This window comes from Misgurnus anguillicaudatus, chromosome 20 (genome assembly GCF_027580225.2).
Source record: "Misgurnus anguillicaudatus chromosome 20, ASM2758022v2, whole genome shotgun sequence".
In the NCBI taxonomy this organism is placed as follows: Eukaryota; Metazoa; Chordata; class Actinopteri; order Cypriniformes; family Cobitidae; genus Misgurnus; species Misgurnus anguillicaudatus.
Genome location: NC_073356.2, coordinates 28763955 through 28776741, shown reverse-complemented (window position 1 = coordinate 28776741; position 12787 = coordinate 28763955). Strand labels below are relative to the sequence as shown.

General features: G+C 39.2%; 2 protein-coding genes across 2 annotated transcripts in view; both read right to left on the bottom strand.

The window, feature by feature from the left end:
- LOC129454938 (interferon-inducible GTPase 5-like) overlaps window positions 1–12787 on the bottom strand; it is a 197576-nt gene that overhangs the window by 77734 nt on the left and 107055 nt on the right. The gene's annotated exons all lie outside the window — the stretch shown is intronic.
- LOC141351337 (interferon-inducible GTPase 5-like) lies at window positions 4052–6160 on the bottom strand. Its single transcript, XM_073857960.1, has 3 exons — window positions 6056–6160; window positions 5307–5973; window positions 4052–4860 (listed from the first exon to the last, which is right to left on the bottom strand). Exons 2-3 carry the CDS (start codon window positions 5971–5973, stop codon window positions 4229–4231), a joined length of 1299 nt encoding a protein of 432 aa, XP_073714061.1. The 5' UTR covers window positions 6056–6160; the 3' UTR covers window positions 4052–4228.

Below are 12787 nucleotides of genomic sequence, written 5' to 3'. Positions count from 1 at the left end.
AAAGAAACACACCCTGAGATATTTAAAAATGGCAAAAGCTCTTGTTATGTTCTTGATATTAACTGTAGACATTTCTATGACCACCAATTCTTGTTTTAATTTGCATTACAAGCAAATGTGCACAGCCTATCATGTAGTTTTGTATTTGAATAGCTGTCCTATGATTACCGTAAAGGTGAAACTAAGGCAAACAAAAGGTACCTTCCCAAAGTTGGTTCCCAGGTTCACTTTACAACCAATGACAAAACAAATAAAAACAAATACTGTATATGTTAAGGTACAGAAGTAAAACAATATTTAAACCTATATCTCTCTACAGTTCATTTAAATACATAACGTCTAAAAAATTGTGCTAAACAGCACTAAAAGCTCGTAATCATAAAGTAACCATTTCTACTGCTATAGCATAATGCACCTACAGTATGAAGAACCAAAAGTGGTGATATGGTTCTACATAGCACAATGGTTCTACACAGGTGCTCCAGCACTGTAAAAAAAATCTTTGTTGCCTTAAATTTAATCAACTCGAATTAATAAGTCATTTAACCTAATTTATTTATTTTTAGATACGTTGTTATAACTTATATAGTTGAAATAGGTCAACTTCATTTTACAAGTTGTGGCATCTTTTCACTAGTCAAGATAAATAATAGTAAGCACCATTTACATTTCCCATCTTTACTATTCTGTAAAATGTTTTTTTTTTTCTTGAAACAGCATTTGCATGACTCCATGTGCAAATGAAAATGCAACATCCTTCATCCTTTGACGTTCTTGATCTTTATCTTAGACTAAGCAAAACAGGTGGTTGTGACAGTGCTTCATTGTTTTTTAATTTTACTAACACAAATTAAGTTTAGAACTAAATAAACTGCCTTACCTGATCTCACAAATGTCCATGGCAGTCACAGATTTTTTTGCTTATTTTCCGTGGCATTCTTACGGATCTTCGCATTTTTCCGTGGCCCTGCCACAAACTTTCTTTTCCGTGGAATTCTCACGGATTAGTTACTCAACTGTCAATCCATCTGGATGCAAATGTTTGTGTTTGCATCCGTGATCTGCCATAAGGTCTTCCCATTCATTCAAGTATGGATGTTTTTTTTTCCATTCAGCGAAATAAAATAATAAAATCAAGATAATAAATTGTTATTAATCATTATTTCTTAATTTCTTTGGTTTATTATATGCAGCCAGTTATATACACAGACGTCAAACTGCATCGCATGCGCAAAAATAATACGTTATGTGCAGTCTGCTCTCCCGTGTCGTGCGCGGGTAAGTCAGCTGGACAACGCTGCAGGACAGTCAAACACACTTATTTGCGTGTTTGCAAACATGCCGTTGGTCTATATTTTTATTGTGTCAATTTAGTATTACATAAAAGTCGCATGAAATCGGATATGACTGTTCACATATAAGCAAAAAAATTGATTTTTGCCTCGAAGCTCATTGCTAAAACAGATGAGAGCAAGATATACAGCCCACAATCCAAGGCAATAAATGTGCCAGTGCAGCTGGGGTGTCGTCCAGACCCCCGAAGCTGCAAACCCATCATACGTTGCTCCCCAACTCGTGGTGGAGGCATCTGTGCATATAATGGCATGCCTGGAGACATGTTTTAGAGACACATTGGCCCGGAGAAATGATCGGTCTGACCACGGGCCAAAGGTTAGGCGGCATGCCGGTGTGATGGTCACCCGGTGCAAATCGGTGTGCCACGCTCTCCTCAGGACTCGGTCGTGAAGCCAACGCTGAAGCAGTCTCATATGGAGCAGCCCGTGCAGTGTCACATGCCCCGGGGGCCTATTTAGTGGGACCATTTTCTTGCTTTTGAATGTATTTAAGAAAGTCAGTATCGACTAAACACACGCTTCTGTTAGACGCATGTCGGGGGAGAATTGAGACATGAAAGTACGTGTCCTTCAGGTCGATGGCTGCGAACCAATCGCGTGGTAGACCGCATTGAAACATGCTTTTGGGCATCAGATTTTTGATTAGCATCTATTTAGAGTTCGATTCAGGGAATGCATGTCCAGCATTGGTCGCAGCCTGACGTTTTTCTTGGGTACTATGAAGTTACGGCTGTAAAACCCTGACCTCATCTCAGCTGGAGGGACCGGCTCAATCACGTCCTTCGCCAGTAGGACAGCAATATCCGCACGCAGTATGTGCGCATTGGCAGCTCTCACCAAAGTGAAGTGAACGCCTGAGAGGTCGGGGGGTTCACCGAAAGAATTAAATTGCGTAGCAGAGACGGATCATGTGTAAGAACCAACATGACAGGCTGGGAAGCTGTTGCCAGAGAAACCTCATTCCCAGAGAAACTACACTCGTCTCCGTAAATCCACGATGGACATGATTTTCACAAAAGTTTAATGGCTTCGTTAAAATGTTCTTCTTTAAATATATAAACATACAATATGGGTGTTTTCACACATACACTGTTTAGGTCGGCCCAAATGACGTGTCGCTCCGAGTACGGTGCGTTTGGGTCAGTGTGAACACAACAGCCGCACTCGGGTGCGCACTAAACGGCCGCTCCGAGACCGCTCTAAACAGGTGGTCTCGGAGCGGCTGTCGCCGAACTCTGGTGCGACCCACCTGTGGTGTGAACACTGCCGGACCTCGGGCCGAAGCAAATACAGGAAGTTCTCCACATGTTTGAGCCACTGGGCTTCCGTTGTGACGTGAGCCGGGTGTTATATTGTGGGTGTACAACAAACAAGCCAATCCTGGTCCGTTGCATAGAGATTCGCTGTCTCCGTTACGTTTGAGCTGATGATTTTATAAATGCATAGCTGTCCTCCACACACAAATAGTGACATTACGGGCTTTTTGGCAAACGGCTCCGTGAGAAAGGCTTTAATAATAGAACAGCTACGCAATTTCGCGTTAAAGCAAAGAAACTTTGCAAAGACGTGCATCGTTTATCTCCACATCTTGATAGCTGCGCTCTCCCTGTCAGGCTGGTTGTCGTGGAAACGTGGGGGTGGTCATGAGACTGTAAGAGCTGTCAGAGACCAATGACAGCGCTTACCGTTGTCACATGGTGTACGGTGTGGCATTTCGAGTAAAGTAAAAAATATATATGTGTGAACACGGACCGCACTAACTGAAAAATGATACAATGTATTTTGGTGCGCTCCGAGGCCGCACCACGGTGCGCACCAACATTTGTGAAAACAGCCTATATCAAATGAAAGACCAGACCCTCTGCTTTCAAAAAAACCTTTTCATCCTACCTTTATTATTTTTCTTTTTATCACCTTTCAAATATGGGTAGGTTTCTTCAAAAACACCAAATTGCAAGCAAATAGCTGAGATAATTCCATTTTTGCAAAGGACTTTGATAGAGATCAGATGCAGAGTGATCTTTAAAACATACACGGAGTTCTTTCTCTTTGACGTGAGGCGTTACTTCCGGCTTGTAATAATAGCAGTATTGCGGAATGCCGGAAATTCTCATCATTGGCAGGGAAGGCTTTTCTCTTAATTGACGAGATAACTCGTCAATGGAGGGAAAGGAGTTGAAAAGAAGCAAAATTCAAATGTGCTGCTCTTTAGGGAAATCCCTTTTTGTGTTTTCACTAAGCTGAGTTCAAAACTGAAAAATAAAAGAGGTGGAAAAACCATAATAAAATAATATTTTTTGGCATAAATTGTTATTATTTATCTATTTAAAATTCTTCTGTTTTTTTAAACATTAGAAGGAGTCTGATGTTACCGCAAAATAAATGTCAGCATAAAATCATGCTGGAGTAATGTTGCTCCATTGTCTGGAATTCATCACGTCTTCACATCTGAATTATAATCAAAATCTTACTTTACAATTAGAACAATTACTTTACACTGATGTTATTTTAGCAAGGTTTTTATTTATTTATTTTAACATTTAACAAATAAACATAGCCAGTAAAAGTCAATCCCATATACCATTCAAGAGAAGTGTTTTGATAAAATATAAAATCAAATCAAATACATCAAATCCTCATAACATATAATAAAATTTATTATAATATATATCTATTAATAATAGATATCCGTATCAACTGCATTCACTCACAAAAATAATGTTGTGATATATTTACAGTAGGAAATTTAGAAATATTTACATAATGTCCTCATGATTTTCGGCATGAAAGAAAAAACTATATTTTGACTCATACAATGTATTTTACGCTATATTATACCCTGTACAACTTAAGACTGGTTTTGTGGTTCAGAGTCACATTTCTTTAGTCTCCAGTGCAGCCAACAGCACATTCCTGGCATCTTCAGCTAACTCATCCAGAGCATTTATCAGCATTCTTTTCACAGTGAGATAAGATATTCCTCCTGCTGCAACACTACCAAGTACAGGTATGAGACTGCATACATATTCAACTGCATTTGCCGTTACATACAGAGATGCTGTGCCCAGCAAGTTTAAGATTGTAGTGGAGTTTATCCCACAGTGCAGTGGTGACTTCATTACACTCTTCAGTTCCTCTATAGTTTTACCAGATTTTTCACAGATCATCTGTAGGGATGAATTATCCAGACCAATTGCACTGTAGTACTTTTCTATCTCATTACCTACAATGCTTAAATCTACAGCAAATGAAAGACCAGGAAGAGGAACAGCAGCCACACAAGCAGACAGCATGGCAACTTTGTGAATTTGTTCTTCTAGAGCTTTCCTCTTTTTCTCGTTTATCTCCATTGTGATATTCGGTATAGCCAACATCAGTACATGTCTCTTATGTTTGGAGAGATCTTTTTCCATCCTCTCTTGCAGCAGATTTAAATCATATTTACCCAGATCCCAGCTAGACAACAAGAAGACAACAGGAGCCTCAATCCCGATCTTTGTCAGTTCTGTAAAAATGTGTAGAATGTGTGTTTGATTAATTTTGTAATTACAGTGTGACCTTAGCAACATAACAATATTTGGTAACACTTTACAATAAGGTTCATTAGTTAACATTAGATAATGTATTAACTAACATGAACAAGCCATGAGCAATACATTTGTTACAGTATTTATTAATCTTTGTTAATGTTAGTTAACAGAAATAAAGCTTTTAATTGTTCATATTAGTTCACAGTGCATTAACGTTAACAAGATTTTAATAAAGTATTAGTAATTGTGTATATTAACATTAACAAAGATTAATAAATGCTGTATAAGTGCAGTTCATTATTCTTTGTTCATGTTAACTAATGTAGTTAACTAATGTTAATTAATTAACCTTATTGTAAAGTGTTACCCAATATAGTATATCATTACCACAGTATGAAGGTAATAAATGTAAAACACATACCTCTTTCACACTCCTTCCGTATGACATTAAGGGTTTTGTTTTGGTCAAAGTTCATTTTCCTCTTTTCAGCAGTAATGCTACAGTCAATTTTAGAACGAACAAAGTAAAACTTCTTTTCAATTTTTATGATCTCTCTGGCCAGTTTGGTGTGACATTCTTTAAATCGATCTGAAGCAATGATGATGAAAAAATCATAGCATTTAAATGGAAACTGTTCAAGGTATTCACTGGCTTTGAAGTTTGGTGTTCCTATTCCAGGAAGATCCCAGATTTTCACATTTTTGTATTTTGGATGAGGAAAAACCTTGGGTACGATTGTGGTCTCTACTACACCTGTAAGAGCAGCACCCTCCTCTTCATCTCCTAAACCCCTGAAAGCATTAACAAAGGTGGACTTTCCGGAACCAGACTCCCCTGTCACAGCAATATTTAACTCAACTCGGCCTTGCTGCTCCAGTACATTATTTATTACTTTAATTGTTGTTGGCAGATCCTGGGTGGATATAGCTTCTTTAATGTCCTCTATCTCTTCTGGTGTTATAATATCAAACGTATCTTCGAGTGGCTCGGTTGTATTTTCTGCTGATGAAAGATGTTGAGTAGAAGTTTCCTTAATTTCTTTTTGCATCTGCTCTGTAATTTTTATAATATCATCACATGTATCCATCTATAAAAGGACATTAAAAAAATAACTTACATTATCTTAACTAAAATAAATAAACATTGATGTAAATGTACAGCATTCTTACCTCTATGCCTATGAAAAGTTGACACTTTAGAAAGTTATCTGGAGCAGAAGTGTAACCAGTGTTTTTCTTCTCAAATGGATGCCTACCTTCACAGGTAATGCAGGGCTTCCATTGGATATTACAATCACATGTGTATGAGCCAAATAGAATACTATGCCACAAATGCTAGGTGGAGCTACATTGTGTTATTGAAAAATAGCAGAATTACCCAATGGAACACTTACAGATGCACTGCTGTATGTTTTAGACACACATTCCAAGATTGTTTGTTAGTTTGCTTTGTTTTGCTGCATTTTTATTTAGCTGATTAAATCTCCACTGAAAACAGCCCTCTTTGACTAAGTTTTTTGACTATGATATGTGTTTTTAGCAAGCTGTATGGTATATACAAAGTAGAAGACAAGCGAGATTACAAAAACAATGCATCTGCATGATGGGTGGTTGATACAGTCTGGTAAACATTTCAAAACAACCTTTATTTTAGGTGTTTAAAAGTACACGTTCTGAGTATCTTTTAATAGATTGCTTTTCAAACCTGTTCTGTAACTAATCTTGTTTAGTCAGTTACCAGCGTTCTTTCCCTATTCCAACAAATGAATGAGCACCTATTATCAGTTTAACAATTTTACATTTCCTTTGGTGTGTAAGTGTGTATTAGTACATGTTAACGATATGCAAAAGGTACAAACTCCAAAGTAAACAAAAGTGTAAGGTATGTGGGAAATAATGTGTTTTAACCATAAAAATTTACATTTAGTCATTTAGCAGATGCTTTTGTCCAAAGCGACTTACAAATGAGGTAGACAATAGAAGCAATTGTAGCAACACAAGAACCAGAGTAATCCACTTTCAAGGACAGTGTTTACGACATAAAAAAAGAAAATTTGGTGTTTCATCTTATGAAAAACAACATAAATAACAATATTTTTCGCAAACAGCAGCTTTTTATGTAACTTCAAAGGGTTTTCTGTAAAATGATATAAAGATATTGCATTTATTCCACTGTATGTGGTTATGAGGACACTTCAAATGTTTTAGGTGGAAATTGTATACAAAAAGAGTATTATTCCTCCCTTAAGTTGGAGTAAAATAACTTTTGCATACATTATATATTCCTCTGCATACATTATATTTTTCCTCTGTAAGCTAACAATTGCTGGAATCAAACAAAACTGCAGGTTATGTTACCACTCAGGGCCAGAGTTATACACTTTTAAATGCAGACTTTAGAAAAAAAAAAACATCAAAAAGCGCCTATTTATGTGTTTATTAGAGGACTGACAACACATACAACCACGTTTAGCACTCAACAGGGTTTTATGAAATTTCAAAGGGTTTCCTGTAAAATGATACCAAGCTTTTGTAAGCTTGGGTATGGGAAGCTTTTGAAATTGGGTAGGCCAAATCCAGGCGGGAATCCCCAAAATAGCCTCAGAGTGTATCTGTCACAGGTTGGAGCGGACCACCAATGTCGTGAGTCTCGCCCCTCCCTCAGTTTCCACCTCGAGGAGGTCTCAAAAACATCCCAATGATCAGACAGACGAGAGCAAGTGAATTAAAACAATGTTTATTAAATTTAAAAAGGGTAAGGGGGGAAGGGGAAAGGGGTTCTTAAAAGGAGTTCCCGGGGGCTGGAGAGCTCTTGATCCGAGTCGCTGCTGACTCTTACGGAGATTTACGGGTAAGTCTTCTGACTTGCTCTCTTCTTGATCCGCATGTGAATTACAGGTGAGTATTCTCGGCTTGCTCCCCCTTGTGTCTCCCAGGCGAACTGCAGGCTGGGCCTCCAATTCCTCTCTTCCTGGACGCAAAGGACGAACACAGGACCAATCACGGAAAGTTGGGACACAAGTCAGATCTAGGGCATTTTGAGTTATTCACCGATTCTGAAAGTGCAGTTTCTAAGCTTTCCAACGATGTGTAACACATGGAAATCTGATAAGATTTGGAGAAGTTGTGGTCATTTGAATGTAACACATTCAAGAAAGAGAAAGCCGAGAAAATAGAGAAAGAAAAGTTAACACTTTTCCCTGCTGGGAGAGACAATAGGGCTCATTTACATCTCATTTAGCTAAGCTATACCCCCTGTAAAGCCGTTTTGAGAAACAGATATTCTAGCATCATATGTAGTATTTTATTACAAACACATAATACAAACAACAGCGCCGTCGAAAACGTGAAGTCCTTAAGATATGTTACCAATCGCTCGCTTGTTCCTCCAGCCAATGACTTCATGGAAAATATTGATAGACAAAGCATGTAGCCAATTATATAAACAATACAATGATCTCTGTGTAACTTCTGTGTGTTTGGACTCATGCTGCGCTGCAAGACGTCAAAGTACCGTGAGAGCGAGTCGAAATTAAACTACTCCGTAAGATTTCTTGAAGAGCTCTCGCGGTACTTTGACGTCATCCGACTGCGGCGCCCCATAAACTCAGTGACGCGGCTGACGTACGATGCGGCTGACTGTTATTTGTTCCGCCCCAGCTTCTTTTATATTTATTTTGTTTTGTGCCCCCGAGCTTCATTTACAGTCTGGGGAGACGCACGCTATACGTTGGAAAAAATAAAACTAAGTAAACATGTCTGAGGAACAGGGCAGCCGCGTCACTACAGTCACGTGACTTCACGCTCGAGCCGGAACAAAGACAATGCTGAATAAAGTCGTAATTCTTGCTATTTTTGGAACAAACTGTATTTTCGATGCTTCAACGCAATCTTACTGACCCACTGATGTCACATGGACTACTTTGAGGATGTTTTTATTACTTTTCTGGACATGGAAACCATACATAGATTTTCAATGGAGGAGACAGAAAGCTCTAGGACTAAATCTAAAGTTAAAACATCTTAAACTGTATTCCGAAGATGAACGGAGGTCTTCCGAGTTTAGAACGACATAAGGGTAAGTCATTTATGACATTATTTTCAGTTTTGGGCGAACTATCCTTATTCAGTACTCACGCTGTTCCCTTTGAGGGCGGAGGCGAAAACACAAGCTTATCCAGTATGTAAATATACACACAGACAATGACGCCCCCCGCTGCACGCTAGAATCTCCGGAAAAACAAGCCTATTTTAACCGCAAAATGTACGCTTTTAAATATACATAAACTCCTATCTCAAACATGGAGAGGCTTCTTCGTGTTCTCAACTAACAGATTCTGCAATAAAACAAAAATCACAAATTTTGAAAAAAAACGTTGTTTCTCATTTTCTCGAAACTTGTGCTGCCGACTTGTGTCCCTGGTTTCCGTGACGGGTCACATATTTCTTGTTGCCCCACTCCTTCCTTCGATTTGTGAAGGTTCAATTTCTCACTATAATCGTCTCCATTTCTGCTTTGAATGCCCTGAATGCTCTACTCCACCCGCAGTATCTGCTGGAAATAAACAACCACTTCCTGTATCTCTGATGTCCTCTTTATACTCCTCTTCACTGCTGAATCACCCAATCAGCGATCGCCACGTTCATCGACGCACCTGTTGCCAATCCAGCCCAAATTTTGGTCTCCCGGAGTTCCCGGAAGTGACTTGTGTTCTGGGAGTTACGTCCGGGCAGAACAAATCTTCGGCCACTTTCGGTTCCGCCCCCTTCAAAAGTCACTCCGTGACACATGTTTAAACAAACTGAACTTTTATTTTGAAACAAGTTTTGTGTATGGAAGTTTTTGGGCAGTGAAAGTGTTCCTGCTCCCTCATGTACTGATAAACAAATAGGTTTTCACGTTTGCTTGGACTTAATACATGGCTGCAAAAAACCTGCAACATAAAGGGACTGAACTTTATCAACAACTTCAATCTTTTCTGGAGTCAGAGACAACTATTTAAACAGAATGGCATCCACCCAAACAGACTGGGTGCAAGAGTGCTAAAGAACTATATCTATTTCTCCCTTCATCATCCTTCAGCAGTGTGTGCCAATCCACTCAACCTGAATGGCACACACACATCTGGACAGAGTATGAATGACCACAGGACTTCTCTCCAGCACCTGAATGGACATGACGTTGACAGATCCCACAAGGACAGAGATAACACCATGCAGCCACAACAACCACTGCTCATGGACACAATCTTAGCTGAGTCCTGCCCACAGAGCTCACCACAGTCAGACTGTGTCAGATTAGAAATGCTCCAGGATTCAGCACCCAAGGATGACTTTCTGGAAAACAGCCAGGGAAAACAGGACAACATATCACAGCCTCTGGTCACATCAGGGCAACAGGACTCCTCACTAGATATGTCATTCCTCTCTCTAGCATCCCCGCTTTTGACCTTCTCTGGAAAAATGGAGGAACTGGTTTATGCTCAAACTAAACTATCGCACTCTATTGCTGCAAGCCCCCAGCTCCCCCTCCTCCTCCTATGAGAGCTCTTCGGTCTCTGACACAACGCCAAGGCACACACCCTCCTCCATCTACTGTAGGTGAACGAAAAACAACTGATAATGGCTCTCAGTGATGTGTGTCGGGTTCCTGCTATGATAATACTAATACTTTCAATTGTATACATAACAAGCAGGAACTCAGTGTGCCTATATCTTTATCTATTTCTGTTTTAGTACATGATAGAAAGCCTAAGGCTTTATCAAACCGTGTGGCAAATCAATCTAATCTGCTGCCTGTGACATGTCAAACTAAGATCTCTGTTAGGGAAAAATTTTGCACTGTTAAGTTAGCACTTTTAAATATCTGTTCACTTAAAAACAAATCACTTCTAGTCAGCGACTTAATAGCCACAAACAACCTGGATTTTATGTTTCTAAATGAAACATGGCTAGAAGAACGTTACAGTGCAACAGTCTTTAATGAAACAGCCCCTTCTAACTTTACTTTTATGAGTGTCTGCAGAACTGCTAGGAGAGGTGCAGGTGTAGCTGCTCTTTTTAAAGATGTCTATCAATGTAAGCAAGTGTCATTTGGGAATTACCCATCTTTTGAATATCTAGGTATTGTGTTGAAAGGTACCCCACGCATTCTACTGATCATTATTTACAGGCCCCCAAAATACTCTCCAGCATTTGTTGAGGACTTTACAGAACTGTTATCAACGATTTCCTCAGAGTTTGACAATTTTGCTATTGCTGGAGATTTTAACATTCACATAGATAAGCCAGAAAGCATTATGGCAAAAGATGTCACAGCTGTTTAAAATACTTTTGATCTGACTCAACATGTACAGTATTGTTCAAAATAATAGCAGTACAATGTGACTAACCAGAATAATCAAGGTTTTTAGTATATTTTTTTATTGCTACGTGGCAAACAAGTTAGCAGTAGGTTCAGTAGATTCTCAGAAAACAAATGAGACCCAGCATTCATGATATGCACGCTCTTAAGGCTGTGCAATTGGGCAATTAGTTGAATTAGTTGAAAGGGGTGTGTTCAAAAAAATAGCAGTGTGGCATTCAATCACTGAGGTCATCAATTTTGTGAAGAAACAAGTGGCCCCTATTTAAGGATGAAGCCAACACTTGTTGAACATGCATTTGAAAGCTGAGAAAATGGGTCGTTCAAGACATTGTTCAGAAGAACAGCGTACTTTGATTAAAAAGTTGATTGGAGAGGGGAAAACCTATAAAGAGGTGCAAAAAATGATAGGCTGTTCAGCTAAAATGATCTCCAATGCCTTAAAATGGAGAGCAAAACCAGAGAGACGTGGAAGAAAACGGAAGACAACCATCAAAATGGATAGAAGAATAACCAGAATGGCAAAGGCTCAGCCAATGATCACCTCCAGGATGATCAAAGACAGTCTGGAGTTACCTGTAAGTACTGTGACAGTTAGAAGACGTCTGTGTGAAGCTAATCTATTTTCAAGAATCCCCCGCAAAGTCCCTCTGTTAAAAAAAGGCATGTGCAGAAGAGGTTACAATTTGCCAAAGAACACATCAACTGGCCTAAAGAGAAATGGAGGAACATTTTGTGGACTGATGAGAGTCAAATTGTTCTTTTTGGGTCCAAGGGCCACAGGCAGTTTGTGAGACGACCCCCAAACTCTGAATTCAAGCCACAGTACACAGTGAAGACAGTGAAGCATGGAGGTGCAAGCATCATGATATGGGCATGTTTCTCCTACTATGGTGTTGGGCCTATTTATCGCATACCAGGGATCATGGATCAGTTTGCATATGTTAAAATACTTGAAGAGGTCATGTTGCCCTATGCTGAAGAGGACATGCCCTTGAAATGGTTGTTTTAACAAGACAATGACCCAAAACACACTAGTAAACGGGCAAAGTCTTGGTTCCAAACCAACAAAATTAATGTTATGGAGTGGCCAGCCCAATCTCCAGACCTTAATCCAATTGAGAACTTGTGGGGTGATATCAAAAATGCTGTAAAACCAAGAAATGTGAATGAATTGTGGAATGTTGTTAAAGAATCATGGAGTGGAATAACAGCTGAGAGGTGCCACAAGTTGGTTGACTCCATGCCACACAGATGTCAAGCAGTTTTAAAACTGTGGTCATACAACTAAATATTAGTTTAGTGATTCACAGGATTGCTAAATCCCAGAAAAAAAATGTTTGTACAAAATAGTTTTGAGTTTGTACAGTCAAAGGTAGACACTGCTATTTTTTTGAACACACCCCTTTCAACTATTTGCCCAATTGCACAGCCTTAAGAGCGTGCATATCATGAATGCTGGGTCTTGTTTGTTTTCTGAGAATCTACTGAACCCACTGGTAACTTGTTTGCAGGGATGGGCAGTATTTCAAATACAT